The sequence below is a fragment of the Oncorhynchus keta genome, chromosome 19 (assembly GCF_023373465.1).
Source record: "Oncorhynchus keta strain PuntledgeMale-10-30-2019 chromosome 19, Oket_V2, whole genome shotgun sequence".
In the NCBI taxonomy this organism is placed as follows: domain Eukaryota; kingdom Metazoa; phylum Chordata; class Actinopteri; order Salmoniformes; family Salmonidae; genus Oncorhynchus; species Oncorhynchus keta.
In genome coordinates, this window is record NC_068439.1 from 22,789,512 (window position 1) to 22,807,848 (window position 18,337).

Here is an 18,337-nt window from a genome sequence, read left to right on the forward strand (position 1 = left end):
CTTGGACCAAACACAGGAGCTAGAACAGGCTTACTAACGCTCTCCTGAATCCTGGCACATTTCAGATAACCTTGGCTTCAGATGTGTCTACCCCAAAAGTCCATGTGACAGAGATATGCTATGTAGCTTGTACAGAACAATGCTTGCATATTTTAATATAGTGATTAGAGCACATTCTGCCAATTGTAGCCAGCAATCAATTATCCTCCACATTGTTTACTAAGCCTGATAGTTTCAAATCCAATGTAATATTCATATCATATTAAATGACTGATATTCATTACATTATAACTATACTGTGGAGGTATCGGGGTAATAAGACACACACACACACACACACACACACACACAAAGTCTATAAATAAACGCAACGGGGTGGATATAGACATTTATAATAGTTACAGCCAGAGACAACAGCTAACAGTACCGAGTGAGTGTTAAGAAGGGCTTTTGAAGAGTCAATCCCCTTTGAGCAAATCCACACCACAAAACAGCCAGGCTTTTTGTATCCGGCTTTAGAGAACAAATGCACTCCTTTTAAATGGATATCTCTGGGTTTGAGAGAGCAGTATTGTGAACTCCGAGTTAGAGGACTGACAGGACTGGGTCACAGAGGGATAGAAATGAGAAATAATCCTCACAACAATCCTTCCCATTGCCCCCCAATGTCTGAGCAAAACTCTACTGAGTAACCTGAGTTATATCTGTATTGTGTATGGCACACATAATCATCTCTTTTCTTTCAAATAATCAGCTTTAAAGCACATTCATAAACGAATGGTGGTGAAGCTTAAAACGTTAAGTGTAACAGTGAGATAAATATTTGTTAAATAACATTTGTTGTTGTTACCTGTAGGTCTAAGCCCTTAGATCACAATATCTGGCTAAGATATGGAATTGTTTTAATATGATTATACAATGCATCATTTAGCCACCTGATTTAGGATTTTAGGACCCCAGTAGGTATCAAAAGTTTTTCTTTGATGGAAGATTGAATTTGGCCTTTACTGCCGTAGCTCATAGAATCACATTAAATAACACGCGTCCATGGCTAAACAGACAGTCCAAAAATAAATCACAAGGATCAAGATTTTGAAGTGTCTGTCCTATATCTGAGAGATATAAGAAAAACAACGACAAAAATTTGACCCATGTTTTGTCACGTTATTCGTGGCACATTTCTGCTATTTTTACAGCCTGACACTGGGTTACCTTCAGACTTTCGTGTTTGTGAGAGACGCCTTTTTCGATATTGGTGACACATTAGTTTGTAGCTCCAATGGTTTGGTCTACCTAGACTGTCGGTTTTGTGAGAAGACCTCTTCAAAATCAGGACATCCATGACAGAGTTCAGGCGACTGTCGTAAAGCTTGTGGATGTCGTAGAGTCAAAACTGTCGTGTTTGCGAGAGTCTAATCTTTCATTGGTGTTGACTTATTAGTTTGTAGCTCACACGGATCGGGTTTTACAGACGATTGAGACAATTGTACGGATCCTATTATGTAGAAAAAGACCACTTTCACAAGCCCCATGCTATGGAATAGGCACAAACAGAGGATTGAGTTGCAGCCACAACAACAGAGACAGGCCGTGGTTGCTGTCCAAATGTAACACAATTTACTTTTCTACTACATTGTTTTCGCTGATTGATTAAGATAGGCAGTGTAAATCAAGTGCAATGGTATTGTAACACTTTGCAATATAACAAGCTAGCATGCTGAAACATTTCAATCTTTTCATCCAATTTACAGGGTTAACTCACATAACATGATGCATTGAAGACTATTGGAAGAGAGACCAATCAGTGAAAAACAGTCATCCTAACCACATGAAAGGAAATATGAGCATTAGAATAAAGTTTTGGAGTCGATATAATTATCAAATGTGAGAATCAGTTGAAGACAGACAAATCACATCCCCCTGATGTAAAATCACTATTATGCCTCAACCTCTGGTGAGAAAAGTCCTAATGCCAATAAAAAGCTTTTTAAAACTGCACGTCACAGCAAATTGACGGGTTGTTGCTTAGTTACACGTGCGCATCACTTTGCTGTTTCTGACCCTGCACATTTTACAGCGAACCCTAATATAGTAGGACACATCTAATTCATCCACTGAAGGTTTTCTTACAGCCACCTCTGAGGGACTATACTGATGAAAGAAGAAAATGGAATGAAGAACACAAAAATATTTATACAGCAGAAGCCAATGTCATCAAATCGTGGGCCTAATGTCAAGATGAAATGGCAACATTTTCCCAAAGCGATGATGGATGTGTTGAACAATGCTGATGGATGTGTTGAACAATGCTGATGGATGTGTTGAACAATGCTGATGGATGTGTTGAACAATGCTGATGGATGTGTTGAACAATGCTGATGGATGTGTTGAACAATGCTGATGGATGTGTTGAACAATGCTGATGGATGTGTTGAACAATGCTGATGGATGTGTTGAACAATGCTGATGGATGTGTTGAACAATGCTGATGGATGGGTTGAACAATGCTGATGGATGGGTTGAACAATGCTGATGGATGTGTTGAACAATGCTGATGGATGTGTTGAACAATGCTGATGGATGTGTTGAACAATGCTGATGGATGTGTTGAACAATGCTGATGGATGTGAACAATGCTGATGGATGTGTTGAACAATGCTGATGGATGTGTTGAACAATGCTGATGGATGTGTTGAACAATGCTGATGGATGTGTTGAACAATGCTGATGGATGTGTTGAACAATGCTGATGGATGTGTTGAACTTTTTCAACATCGATGTTTTGCTTTAAAAATGCATGAAATTGAAATCTGCTATGAAGCAAAGAAGACTGCTACAGTATTTTCAGTGAAGTCCATCTTTTGTTAAAAAGTTCACAGACTGTCATGAATTCCCACCACATTGATCTTATTTCACACCAAGGGTCTCGACGTTTAAGTTTATGCTGTATGTGTCCTTACCAAACTTAGGTGGCACAGAGTTGGCAGCAAAATCTGTCTTTTACGAAAGACTGTTATGAGTTCATGCCACCTCCAGCATATGTCACACGAAACATATCCCAAGCACAAGTGTCAGGACGTGTGTCCTTACCAAAGTCCCGAGCTTATCATGGTCATTTCACTCAAATATGAATTAATTGTATAACCTTGTGTACTTACCGAACTCTCGTGGCACGGAGATGGAGTACACACAGCTGTGTCCTGAGGTGTAGTTGCGGGGGAAGTTAGGAGACAGCACCGTGCCCTCTGACCCTGTGGAACGACTCCCACACGGTGCTGGGGAACACAAACAGACACACAAAGCACCGCTCAACTTCTGAAGGAGCATCTAGCTCACATTTATTCAATACATTGGCCAATGCGAAGTCTTCCAGAAGTGAGCAGCATGGAACACACACAAGGATTACACAGACAGCTTAGCAGTCTAGTCTTGTGATTATCTACCGTGTGCTTACATGTGTGCTGTAAGTCATATTGATTGTTTTACAGTGGCTACTACAACTTTTGGGCAATCCCCAAAACAAATTGTTTTATTGGATTTTTCTCCCAGCTCAGTAAACATCCTAACATATTTATTTCCGTTAGTACACTGCTATGACCATATCTAATGGCCTTTCTCTAGCTTCAACAGGTAGGCCTATGTCAGTATGCATGTTTTGTACCTTGACAGCTGGGCAGCACCCTGTTCCAGCCGGGCCTGCCGTCGTCCCCCATGATGCAGGTGAGCGTGGAGTAGCCCTGGAGTACGTAGCCCGACTCGCAGTAGAACGTCACGGTGGAACCCAGCTTGTAGTCGCTGCCCAGCCTGGTCCCGTTCATCACACTGCCTGGATCAAAGCACGACTCACGCAGCTTGGCTGAAGAGGGGAAAGATATATATACACATACAGTATATGCTGTATATAACAAATAAGCTTTAACAGTAGTGTGAATAGGAGATGCAAACAGGTAACACTGGCAGTGAGGGAGTTTATTTGTTGAAAGATGTTCAGGAGAGTTTAACAAAACTCCTAATTCAAATGCTAAAACATTGTATCCACCTCTACTACCAGAATACTGTGGATAGAAAGCATTTGGATTCTCATGACACATTCTGCGCATACAAAACAATGAAAGGAAACTATGCACATTTCTGACGTTGGTATAGGAACCAATCTAAACAGCTAAGCAGAAACGTTCCTCTGTCCTACTACCTTTGTATTCCAGGTGGAAACCGGTGTAGCTGACAGAGCCATCGCTGCGGAAAGCCAGGTGCATGGTGTTGGAGCTGCTCTCAATCCTCTCCGGAAGCTTGCTGTCCTGAAAGCTACCAATCAGAGGGCTGTTGCTGTCTGGTCCGTCGTAGATATACAGGAAGTCATAGTTGGGCTCAATGCTGAAACTAGAGGGAGAGATAGAGAGAGAGAGCGAGAGAGTAAGAGAGAAAGAGACAAATCAGATCAAAGACTCCATCCAATTCCCCGCCATACCATATCTGGAGGAGTGTGTTCTTTTTTTAGAGAAACTCTCTCTCTCTCTTTCTGCTGAGCTTGTTTGGGTTTCAATAAATCTGTGTGTGCCGTATACAGTAATACATCAAATCAAATCGGCAGAGATGACTAGAAACTATTGTTTGCTTTCATGTCCTTGTATGCACGGTCGAGGTGGGAGGTTAGCGACAACACTCGAAAGGCCCCGCGATTCACACATTGGCACACAGTGACAGATGCCTCAGATGCCTGTGTCCACCCAATGCCACAGATAGTAAGGAATAGATTCCTCAGATCATCTGTAACTTCTCCTCTCTATGGGTCTCAGCTGTGGAGGCTGACAACATGATGATATCCCCCTTTTCCCAGTTAGCGGTTGCTAGCGCTCCATTAATTTCCCTTATCTGTTCTGTGGGAAAAAGCTAACACCAAGGATGCTAGCATCTATAAATACCCGGGGAGTGTAATTGCTTTGGTATAGTCAAAGATGAGGCACTTATCCTATTGAGCTGCAACCTCATCACAAAAGTTTTTCTACTAACAGCTCCTCTCCCATGCTCCGCATTTCCGAGAATGAGTGTGTGTGTGTGTGTGTGTGTGTGTGTGTGTGTGTGTGTGTGTGTGTGTGTGTGTGTGTGTGTGTGTGTGTGTGTGTGTGTGTGTGTGTGTGTGTGTGTGTGTGTGTGTGTGTGTGTGTGTGTGTGTGTGTGTGTGTGTGTGTGTGTGTGTGTGTGTGTGTGTGTGTGTGTGTGTGTGTGTGTGTGTGCATTTTCTCTATCAGGGAAGTTCATTTACATAAGAGAGATTTGGAGGTGTCTTTTCTTTAATAATATTTCTGAAAGAGTACGCTAAGTGGTATTGCCACACTTCAATGAGCCTGTGTCTAAGGCTAAGGGCTCATTGTAAGATAATAGAAATCCAAACATGCTCTACACCATATTAATAAAGTCATTAAATGTTGATAACCAGATGTGTTCAGATGGTTTTAATAGCTTAGCCTGGAGCTGTCACTCAACCAATTTTACTTGATAGCTAACAAATACGTGGCGAAGATAATACCCAATTTGGTGACAATGACAATGAAATCCAAATTTGCCATCTTGCCAGTGCAATGGCAGCAGCGTAGCCTAGTGGTTAGAGCGTTGGACTAGTAACTGGAAGGTTGCGAGTTCAAACCCCCGAGCTGACAAGGTACAAATCTCTCATTCTGCCCCTGAACAGGCAGTTAACCCACTGTTCCCAGGCTGTCATTTTTTACTATATAATATTACACTGGTGCAGTTACAAATGGTGTCCCCCAGGGCTAGGTGCTGGGCCTCCTTATTCCTCACCATGTCAACCCTGACTTTTTTACAATATATTATTATTAATTTTCTCTATTTTGATTGGCAACATATTTAATGTGGTGGTCTTTTTGGGGGAGAATAGTGTCAGTAATGGAGTCATTAGAGAACCCTGGTTAACCCTGTACCACGTCCCACTGCCAATAGCCACTTTTCCACTGTACTGTGTTATTTACTTCATTGTTTTGTGGGATAGGACCATTCAAATGAGAAGAGAGCTCACTTTACACACCAGATGAAACTGTCTAACTGGTGGAACCAAAATGGCTGCCTGATACTGGTCGCTTGAAAACAGCTGTGTCCTCATCACTGCAGTGGCTTGCTTTTAGCTCAAATATAAAACATTACTTTTTTAATACAACTAAGGAGATATTACCTTTAACACACCCCCTCTCTTTCTTTATTTTTCTGTCTTGCACAAGTTCTCTCTCTCTGTCCTCAATCTCTCACCCTTAGTCCTCAATCTCTCTCTCTCTAAATCGCTCATCTTTAGTCCTAAATCTCTCTCTCTCAATCTCTCACCCGTAGTCCTCAATCTCTCAATCTCTCTCTCTCAATCTCTCACTCATAGTCCTCAATCTCTCAATCTCTCTCTCTCAATCTCTCACTCATAGTCCTCAATCTCTCAATCTCTCTCTCTCAAACTCTCACCCGTAGTCCTCAATCTCTCTCCCTCTCAATTTTAGTCCTCAATCTCTCTCTCTCTCAACTTTAGTCCTCAATTTCTCTCTCTCTCTCAATTTTAGTCCTCAATTTCTCTCTCTCAATCGCTCACTCTTAATCCTCAATTTCTCTCTCTCTCAATCTCTCACCCTTAATCCTCAATCTCTCTCTGTCTCTCTCACACACCTTTAGTCCTCACTCTCTCTCTCTCACGCTTAGTCCTCAATTTCTCTCTCTCGCACACACACACACACACACCCCACACACACACACACACACACACACACACACACACACACACACACACACACACACACACACACACACACACACACACACACACACACACACACACACACACACACACACACACACACACACACACACACACACACACACACACACACACACACCTTCCTGATTAGGATTTCACAGCCTCATGTCTGGCACAGAGCGGGTTGCCAAGGGACAGGTACGTGGCTGCATCACACTTTGATGCAGACAGGAGCAGGAGGAGCTAGCTGTTGGTAGAGGAAAGGCAGGGGGAGGCCTCATCTCACAGCTTTAAGTTCGAGGTTTAACTTGTGGCAGCAGCGGTAACATCTGTTAGCTATACACCACACTGTGTAGCCTATCGGCAGTCAAACCTAACCCCGTTTTGACCTTTGGCCCCTGTCTGCCATGGAAGGCCCCTGCGCCTGCTCAAGCCTTGCCGGCGCCAAAGGTTAAATGAAGACATGTACGCAATTTAGGTGTGAAACACATTAAGTTCTTGCTTTGTTCTTCTATTAATTGGCTGCATCAGTCAACGCAGGCCGAGATGTCTTGATACAGCACCTTAAAAGTGGGGAGCTCAGAAAGGTCAAAGCAAGGAAGTCCAGCTGGGGAAGCTAATTACCCGCGGAACACATGAATTGCATCTTAATATAACAGTGATAGCAGTTAGCAGAGATCGTTCTATAATCACCTCACACCCCTCAATGTGATTGTGACAAAATTCGCATTAATGTCCACCTTGCGTGCATGTGTGCATTCAGTGGAACTAATAGGTAGAGTAGGCCTTAATCACTTCGGAGAAAACTAGCACCTACAGTTGAAGTCGGAAGTTTACATACACTTAGGTTGGAGTCATTAAAACTCGTTTTTCAACCACTCCACAAAAGTATTGTTAACAAACTATAGTTTTGGCAAGTCAATTAGACCATCAACTTTGAGCATGACAATAATAATTCTTCCAACAATTGTTTACAGACAGATTATTTCACTTGTAATTCACTGTATCACAATTCCAGTAGGTCAAAAGTTTACATACACTAAGTTGACTGCCTTTGAACAGCTTGGAAAATTCCAGAAAATTTTGTCATGGCTTTAGAAGCTTCTTTTGACATCATTTAAGTCAATTGGAGGTGTACCTGTGGATGTATTTCAAGGCCTGCCTTCAAACTCAGTGCCTCTTTGCTTGACATCATGGGAAAATCAAAAGATATCAGCTAAGACCTCAGAAAAATTATTGTAGACCTCCTCAAGTCTGATTCATCCTTGGGAGCAATTTCCAAATGCCTGAAGGTACCACGTTCATCTGTACAAACAATAGTACGCAAGTATAAACACCATGGGACCATGCAGCCGTCGTACCGCTCAGGAAGGAGACGCTTTCCGTTCTCTTAGAGATGAAAGTACTTTGGTGCGAAAAGTGAAAATCAATCCCAGAACAACAGCAAAGGACCTTGTGAAGATGCTGGAGGAAACAGGTACAAAAGTATCTATATACACAGTAAAACGAGTCCTATATCAACATAACCTGAAAGGCCGCTCAGCAAGGAAGAAGCCACTGCTTCAAAACCACCACCATGATGGCCATAATGACCATCATTATGTTTGGAGGAAAAAGGAGGAGGCTTGCAAGCCGAAGAACACCATCCCTACCGCAATGCACAGTGGTGGCAGCATCATGTTGTGGGGGTGTTTTGCTGCAGGAGGGACTGGTGCACTTCACAAAATAGATGGCATCATGAGGAAGGAAAATTAAGTGGATATATTGAAGCAACATCTCAAGACATCAGTCAGGAAGTTAAAGCTTGGTTGCAAATGGGTCCTCCAAATGGACAATGAACCCAAGCATACTTCCAAAGTTGTGGCAAAATGGCTTAAGGACAATAAAGCCCTGACCTCATTCCTATCGAACATTTTTTGGGCAGAACTGAAAAAGTGTGTGCGAGCAAGGAGGGCAACAAACCTGACTCAGTTACACCAGCTCTGTCAGGAGGAATGGGCCAAAATTCACCCAACTTATTGTGGGAAGCTTGTGGAAGGCTACCCGAAACATTTGACACAAGTTAAACAATTTAAAGGCACTGCTAGCAAATACTAATTGAGTGTATGTAAACTTCTGACCCACTGGGAATATGATGAATGAAATATAAGCTGAAATAAATCATTCTCTCTACTATTATTCTGACATTTCACATTCTTAAAATAAAGTGGTGATCCTAACTGACCTAAGACAGGGAATTTGTACTAGGATTAAATGTCAGGAATTGTGAAAAATTGAGTTGAAATGTATTTGGCTAAGGTGTATGTAAACTTCCAACTTCAACTGTATTAGCGCCTAATATGCAGCCACGTTACCTGATGAAGGCCAGCGATAGGACATAGTCCGAGTTGACAGCTATTAGCCAATCACAGTCCTTGCTGTGGGGGTAGGGATGGGGGAAGTTGGGAGACAGGATGAAGCCGTTGGATCCAGTCAAGTTTCCTCCACATGGGGCTGAAAGAGAAGAAGTGAGCAAATAAAAAATATACTAACTGACACTCTTTACATGAACTGTCTCTGTTATTCTGTAGTCAGAAAACTGCATGATATTCTGTGGAGATTTAATGGTGGATAGGGTTGCAAAATTCTCATAACTTTCCCAAAATCCCCAGGTTTTTCAGAAATCCTGGTTGGAAAATTCCTGGACTAATCCAACCAGGATTTCTGGAAAACCTGGGGATTTTGTAACCATAATGGTAATTGATGCATTGAGTTTTGAGAGATCAAATTCTACACACAGGCCCTGTACAAAAACACATTAAAACACAAGAATCCTTGAGGTTTCGTCAAGGTACTTCTTATAAGTGTGCCGTCTCTGAAAAGAGACAGGGATCTTCAGCTCTGCGTCCAATAATTTGATATTCATCAATGGCTTGCCTTGTTCAAAATGGTTGGAAAGCAATGACAGTCACTCATCTCATTGGCTTTAGAGCTCAAGTACTGCTTGGTGCTAGGTTCTGCAACATTCAGGGATACCATATGTTTATTAGCAGGCTAGGAGCCTGGGCTGGGTTGCCAGATCTAAGTCTCTCTGCAACACCAATGGGCTGCTACGTGATAGTTGTCCCAGAGCTCTTTTCTTGTTACAGCTCCTTTAGATGGGAGTCAACAGACAACTATTGAGAGGAAGTAAGGTTAGAGAGAGGAAAACTTCTGGATCTACCTGTAAGCACTTACCTCAACAGAAGGCCATAAGGACAGCCAAGAGCTTTTCCCTGCTCAGCTCGCACATAGTGGTCAGTAGAAAATCCTCAATACAAACCCCAGGCAACACCTGTTAGTACTCAACTCAATACAAACCCCAGGCTCCATATGTTAGTACTCACCTCAATACAAACCCCAGGCTCCATATGTTAGTACTCACCTCAATACAAACCCCAGGCTCCATATGTTAGTACTCACCTCAATACAAACCCCAGGCTCCATATGTTAGTACTCACCTCAATACAAACCCCAGGCTCCATCTGTTAGTACTCAACTCAGTACAAACCCCAGGCTCTACCTGTTAGTACTAAACTCAATACAAACCCCAGGCTCCACCTGTTAGTACTCACCTCAATACAAACCCCAACACCTGTTAGTACTCAACTCAGTACAAACCCCAGGCTCTGCCTGTTAGTACTAAACTCAATACAAACCCCAGGCTCCACCTGTTAGTACTCACCTCAATACAAACCCCAGGCTCTAACTGTTAGTACTCAACTCAATACAAACCCCAGGCTCCACCTGTTAGTACTCACCTCAATACAAACCCCAGGCTCTACCTGTTTGTACTGATATGTTTGCATTTCTGAGCTTGAACTATTATTAATCATCAGTTATATTATTAATCAGTAGTTATAATAGAGACATGAGGGGTGCCATAAGTAAGCTTAGGAGGGGCCGAGTGCAGGGACAATGGTCACATGTGGCAGTACTTATAAAGAGGAGACCCCAAAGTGGGGTATGTATACTACCACAGGTAAAAACATGTCTTTGTCTAATGCAGCTGTATTGGCCCTGTGAGAAGAATATACTGGTTTAAGCTTTCATAGTGTCTGTCGAGTTCTTACTATAATAATTAGAACATAACAGTACTAACCTCAATACAAAGCTATAACTAGAGCCAAGGGTCCTTTCCTGGTCAGGTCATGTGCTGAGAAAAATCTCCTAGCTCTATCTGTAATTAAAGCACTTACCTATGCAGACAGGAGGGCTGGGTTGCCAGTAGTAGCGGTTCTCCACCTGGATACAGGTAATCTTCATCTCTCCCTGGAGCTCATACCCAGGGTCACAGAGAACGGTAACAGTGTCACCCGGCTCTCGCCCGTCCCCGTTACGACTGCCGTTCATGGGTACACCTGGGTCTCTGCAGGCTGTGGCCACCGAACCTGCCGGTCACAACGTAGGGAGGGAATCACATGAGTCTATGCAAATAGGTTTTATGTTAACAGTTAACAGATAAACAGTTTGTATGTCTGGCTTTAAGTATCGAGTCAATTAAAGTCCCCAGATAATACAGTGAGTGAAGTTTTCCATCACAGAGTCAAACACATACAATACAACATTCTTAGCAGGTAACCCGAACACGTACATTCTAACTGATATACTGAAACTGACACAGTAAAACACAGAGAAGATACAAACTTCCAAGACTTTTCACAAACAGACTACTCACTTGAGAATTCGATAGCGAAGCCAGACTTGCTGATGTAGAAGTCAGTCTCAAACTGGATGGTGACCAGGTTGAGGGTGCTGTGGATCCCCTCGGGGAGCAGAGAGCCAGACACCTCCCTCAGGGACATCTCATTCTCAGGAGGGCCGTCCCACACCTTGAGGATGTCATGGGATGCCTCTGTGTCGAAGGCCAGGAACTGCAGGCTGAGAGATGAGGAGGAGGAAAATTATCATGTACACTACAGCAGGGTTGCAAACTTCCTGTAACGTTCCCTAAAACCCCAGGTTTTCCAGAAATCCCAATTGGAAAATTCCTGGAATCAGGACGGAATTAGCAGTTAATCTTGGTGGAAGGATTCCAGGTTTCTCTAAAACCTAGGAATTTTGAGAAAGTACTGCCACCCTTGGCTGCAGTAAATTACTTGCAATAAATCATGGAATAACAGAGTAATAACATATATGTTACAATTGCAATACTCATAGCAATAACTTTATAATTTGTGGATGACCTTTGCTCCTCATGGACAAAAATGGTATCAATCAAGTCAAATCACTGAATGTGTTACACCAACACAACTGTTTCCTCATACAAACACAGTTTGTTCTGCAATACAGTTTGTTCTAAATCTGTTCATATTTCTTCCATGGTTTTTGATATTCCTTTTTGAGAAAATGCAAGCACTCAGCTGAAAGCCCCAGTGCCTTTTTTTATTTTGCATGGATGCAAAACTGAGGTGCCTATCTAGGCATAATGATGTTGTAGAGACATCAAGCTACGAGCAACGAGCTATAAGTCAGAGAACCTGGCAGGTAATTGGTGCACGTGGTCATAACACTCCTTTCACATCACCATTCAGCAGACTGTGCTGATCAAGACGCCAGTGGAAGAAAATAAAGAAAGTCATGAATAAAAATATGATTTCAAACGAGGTGTGCCACTGGGAGTTGGAACAGAACAAATTGTTTGCCTCCAAGGTTACACCATTCCGGCTCCATGCAATACTAATAATTGAGTCTATGATTGAGCATTTGAGTCTCATTAGGCTGTCCAACCCTGGGGTCGAAGATGTGCAGGACAGGCAAAAAACAAAGAAGTATCTGGCATCTGTAGACTAGACTGGAGAGAGGACAGAGGGACAACCTGTACTCCTGTACCCCTGCTGGAATGGACGTGCAGATCTTCACTATTATAGTCCCGCCGATCACTATAGTAGGGATTGATTCAATTCACCATCATATCTAAGCCAATATGACACCAATGTCGATTAAACTTGGCAAATCAATTTGATTAGAGGTACAAACACACTGCCCTCCTCTCGTCATGAGCCGTCCGTTAGTTTTAGGGTGGAAAAAAGTTTGTCGGGAGGCAGTTTTGATTACATTTATAATGTATTGCTCTCACATGCTCATTTCTGCCCTTTAATAACCAACAATGTGCTATCTTTATGTAGCATTTTTGACCATGGTAGCATATTTTTTTTAAACAAAGCTCAGAGTTCTAACACTTGGTCAGTTGCTCGGCAACAACACAGCTGCTTGCATCATGCTGCCAGTCATAAGAAATCTATGTGAACAAACCTAGGCTACTGTAGACAGTCAATAAATGAAAAACATATAATTTGATTAGCTGGGTAGGTGCCCTGCTCTGTCTGACAGCAAAGTAGGAGCAAAACAAAAGTGAGGTATTTAACTGGTCTGTCATAGTCAATGTTTTAAGAACAGAATTTGTAGTGTAGTGGTTAAAGTTACTGCTTGTGGATCTGAAGATTGTGGGTGGGCCTCCCAGAGGATACATTTCTTTCGTTTATAGTTTTGACAGCCTCCCTCCAGCACTCAGATCTCATGGAAGAGGACATTGCCCTCATCTGTGAGTGAGATGCACGCCATCCTTACAGTACTGCCCAGGGACACAGTGCTTTATGACAGAGGGGCGGATTGTGAGGATGCGCCTGCCATGGAGAAATGCTAAAATCAGCTGGGTGACAGAGCACAGGGCCATCTTTATGCGCTTGTCCTCCTCCTATTGAAACATCAAACTCCTCTGCTGCGCTATGTCAGAGTAGACCATCGTTGTTCGGATGACTACCTCTGAATCAGTTTGCATCTGACACACCAGGGCTGTCCCCTTTGTGTGTCCCAATTAGTTTCTACCAAGGTGGATGACTATGATGTCAGGGGGAGCAGCAGCGCAGGCCATCTGCTGGCGCAGAACATGAAGGAGTTTGCCTCACTTCATTCCTCGCTCTTGAGCCACGTAATGTGACAGTAGTCAAGGGAGAGGTTGTGATGCTTTCCGACTGACCTGGCACACTTCTCCAACAAGTGTATCCACAAATGCCCAACTAGCCACACAGTCCTCATTCCAAATCCATGTTAATGAATGAGTAAATGCCTGGAAGCCCGTGAAAAAAAGGGAGCGAACTATAGTAGTAGAAAACACTGAGTGTTCAAAACATTAGGAACATTTCCTAATATTGAGTTGCACTCACTTTTACCCTCAGAAAATCCTCAATTTGTTGGTGCTTGGACACTACAAGGTATCGAAAGTGTTCCACAGGGATGCTGGCCCATGTTGATTCCAATTCTTATCACAGCTGTGTCAAGTTGGCTGGATGTCCTTTGGGTCATGGACCATTCTTGATACACAATGGAAACTGTTTAGTGTGAAAACCCCAGCAGCGTTGCAGAATTTGACACATTCAAACCTGGCACCTATGACCATACTTTACAAAGGCACTTCAATCTTCTCTCTTGCCCATTCATCCTCTGAATAGCACACATATACAATCCATGTTGTCTCAAGGCTTAAAAATCATTCTTGTCTCCTCCCCTTCATCTGATTGAAGTGGATTTAACAAGTGACATCAATAAGCGATCATAGCTTTCACCTGGATTCACCTGGATTTTTCCACATTTTGTTACGTTACAGTCTTATTCTATAGTGGATGGAATAAAACGAAATCCTCAGCACTCTACACGCAATACCCCATAATGATAAAGTGAAAACAGGTTTTTCAAAATTTTACAAATGTATTAAAAATAAAAAACACAACAATTTATTATTATTATTATTATTATTATTATTATTATTATTATTATTTACATAAGTATTCAGACCCTTTGCTATGAGACACTAAATTGAGCTCAGGTGCATCCTGTTTCCATTGATCATCCTTGAGACATTTCTACAACTTGTTTGGAGTCCACCTGTGGTAAATTCATTTGATTGGACATGGTTTGGAAAGGCACACACCTGTCTATATAAGGTCTCATTGTTGACAGTGCATGTCAGAGCAAAAACCAAGCCATGTGGTTGAAGGAAATGTTCGTAGAGCTCCGAAACAGGACTGTGTCGAGGCATAGATCTGTGGAAGGGAACCAAAACATTTTTGCAAAATTGAAGGTCCCCAAGAACACAGTGTTCTCCATCATTCCTAAATGGAAGAAGTTTGGAACCACCAAGACTCATCCTAGAGCTGGCTGCCTGGCCAAACTGAGCAATCGGGGGAGAAGGGCTTTGGTCAGGGAGGTGACCAAATCAAATCAAATCAAATCAACTTTATTTATATAGCCCTTCGTACATCAGCTGATATCTCAAAGTGCTGTACAGAAACCCAGCCTAAAACCCCAAACAGCAAGCAATGCAGGTGTAGAAGCACGGCCAAGAACCCGATGGTCACTCTGACAGAGCTCCAGAGTTCCTCTGTGGAGATGGGAGAACCTTCCAGAAGGACAACCATCTCTGCAACACTCCACCAATCACATCTTTATGGTAGAATGGCCAGACGGAAGCCACTCCTCAGTAAAAGGCACATGACAGTCCGCTTGGAGTTTGCTAAAAGGTACCTAAAGACTCTCAGACCATGAGAAACAAGATTGAACTCTTTGGCCTGAATGCCAAGCATCACGTCTGGAGGAAACTTTGTCATTATGGGGTATTGTGTGTAGTTTGATGAGGGATAAAAATAATTGAATACATTTCAGAATAGGGATGTAACATAACAAAATGTGAAAAAAGTCAAGGGGTTTGAATACTTCCGAAAGCACTGTATATATATCATTATGCTGTATGTATTTTTAGATCACAGGAGGCTGCTGAGGGGAGAGCGGCTGATAATAATGGCTGGAACAAAGCAAATGGAATGGCATCAAACACCTAGAAACCATGTGTTTGACGTATTTGATACCATTCCACTTACTCCTCTCCAGTCATTACCAAGAGCCCATTCGCCCCAATTAAGTTGCCATCAATCTCCTGTGTTATAGATATAGCCCTAAATGTATCTCACCATCTTGACTGCAAAAATAAATACAAATGGAAACATAACATTTGACAAAGGTAATGAACAAGAACTGGTCAGCACAGCAATTGATAAAACAGGACCATGTTTGCAAATCAAGTGGTTTTGACATTGTGCCAATATTACACAGTTGATCCAATAGTTACAGAAATCAGGAACGCAGACAGATTCTTTAGACTTCTCTATCTGTATGAGTGACTGTGTCCAACACACCATCCATCCCCTGTTGGTATGTTGTCCACCTACTGACCAAAAAAGGATGTGATTATGAAATATATATTTTTCTCAGTGACATATTGCTAAAATAAAGGTTGAAATCAATTAGAATTTAAATGGCAAAGAACAACCCGGCAGGTAGCACATGAATTACTACAAGACCAAACAGATCACTCAATCAAGCCTGGTTGTCTTATAAGTATAACAGCTAAGCTGCCTTTCATAAAATACAAAAAGCTTGGAAAAGTAGTGGAATGGGACAATGGCTTAGCGTGGTGTGTGAATAATCCAATACTTTACCTTGTATGCAGTACAAATCATATTATTGTGGGAGCCCCTCCTCTAAGACTATGGATTGGGCTGTTTGAGAAGGTTTGAATCCTAAGCAACCTGCCTACACATTGTTTGAAGTACAATAGACCAACATAGCTACTGTAGTAGGTCATAGCTGTGTGCTGGAGAACCTTGGTAGAGCATGAGGGAAGTAGGCATTGTGGTGATCATGTGCATTTTGGCTTTAGATCAATGCTTACTTCTCACTTAAAACATTGTTTTTTGTTTCTAATTGTGTAAAGACAGGGTACTGGTGCACTGGAGAATGTCTACCTTCTTGCCTGGACGTTTGTGTGTTTGTGTGTGTGTGTGTGTGTGTGTGTGTGTGTGTGTGTGTGTGTGTGTGTGTGTGTGTGTGTGTGTGTGTGTGTGTGTGTGTGTGTGTGTGTGTGCGTGCGTGTGTGTGTGAGAGCGCTGTAGCCTTGTACTTTTGTTAGGCATTATATTACAAGAGTTGGCCTTGGCTTGGCTGTTGAAATGCACAGAGATGAGACATGATAGGGGAATATTTGAAAAGGAGGATTCTTGATGAATACTAATTGATCAGTACCTAACGATGTTGCCAGAGTCCACCTCGATAATCCAGGTGCAACGGAGGTTGTTGTCGTAGGGGAATGGGTATCCAGGGGACAGGATGCGTCCAGACGACTCGCCTGTGAACTTTCCTCCACATTCAGCTGTAAGGAGAAACAACACAAATATAATGAAAACAGGATATACATGTATCTGTTGCTATGGAGATGCATTAAAGGAGATGAAAGGGTATCACAGCTGAGTTTTGCAGTGACACATTCAAAACGCAAAAGATGCATGCAGGGACAGGGACACAGACGCACGCATGTATGCACACTTGCTCGCACACAAGAACATGCCCACACGCGTACACAAACACACATGTACACACACAGCTAGGGGGAAATAATGAGTGGGTGGCTGGCAAAGAAATGTAACAAGTCTACCGCTCCTGTTGAAAATGTGAAGCCCAGCCATTTGAATCATCTCAATGAATCAATAACCAGTGGTGTAATGTACTTAAGAAAAAATACAGACAGAAGTCGTTTTTTGGGGTATCTGTACTTCAGCTTTATTATTTATATTTTTTACAACTTTTACTTCACTAAATTCCTACAGAAAATAATGTACTTTTTACTCTATACATTTTCTCTGACACCCAAAAGTGTCAGAGTAATTCACTCACTTATCAAGAGAACATCCCTGGTCACCTACTGCCTGTGATCTGGCAGACTCACTAAACACACATACTTCCCTTTAAATGATGTATGCGTTTTAGAGTGTGCACCTGGCTACCCATAACTTAAAAACAAGAAGATGGTGGCGTCTGGTTTGCTTAATATAAGGAATTTGAAATTATTTACACTTTTACTTTTTATACTTAAATATACTTAAAACCAAATACTTTCAGACTTTTACTGAAGTAGTATTTTACTGAGTGACTTTCACTTTTACTTGATTCATTTTATATTAAGGTATCTTTACTTTTACTCAGGTATGACAATAGGGTACTTTTTCCACCACTGTCAATAACGCCAGAGAGTGTTTGCAGATTCTTGGACTGCATCCCAAATGGCACCCTATTCCCTATATAGTACACTACTTTTGACAAGGGCCTATAGTGCACACCCACACACACACACGTACACAACACAAAGGTACACACACACGTACACAGCTGAGAGGAAATAATTAGTGGGTGGCTGCAAACAAATGTAACACGTCTACTGCTCCTCTTGAGAATGTGAAGCCAAGCCATGCGAATCATCTCAATAAAACAATAACGTGCCCGAGAGTGTTTGCAGATTCCTGGGCTACGTCCCGAATGGCACCCTATAGTGCACTACATAGGAAATATGGTGCATCTGGGATACAATACTGTCAGAGCAATAAGCAGCCAACCCAAAACCTTCCCTGACAGGACGACAGTGCCGTGGTGGTAGTGTGGCAGTGTCAGTCTCGGTGCCACCAAAACCCGGTGTGCTGCAGTGCGCCTGCCGCCTGGCATGTTTTGTTCTTCTCCGGGACATCA

The 18,337-nt window shown here is 42.3% G+C and overlaps 1 protein-coding gene across 3 annotated transcripts in view; it reads right to left on the reverse strand.

Moving 5' to 3' along the window:
* Nucleotides 1-18,337, reverse strand: part of LOC118397653 (CUB and sushi domain-containing protein 3-like) — a 660,396-nt gene that overhangs the window by 172,543 nt on the left and 469,516 nt on the right. For all 3 annotated transcript variants that reach the window (XM_052470057.1, XM_052470056.1, XM_052470055.1), the window contains 7 exons: nt 16,844-16,970; nt 11,445-11,647; nt 10,966-11,157; nt 9,103-9,241; nt 4,193-4,380; nt 3,662-3,856; nt 3,159-3,275 (listed from right to left, as the gene is read on the reverse strand). In XM_052470057.1, coding sequence (XP_052326017.1) covers nt 3,159-3,275; nt 3,662-3,856; nt 4,193-4,380; nt 9,103-9,241; nt 10,966-11,157; nt 11,445-11,647; nt 16,844-16,970 — 1,161 coding nt within the window. The remainder of the gene's footprint in view (nt 1-3,158; nt 3,276-3,661; nt 3,857-4,192; nt 4,381-9,102; nt 9,242-10,965; nt 11,158-11,444; nt 11,648-16,843; nt 16,971-18,337) is intronic.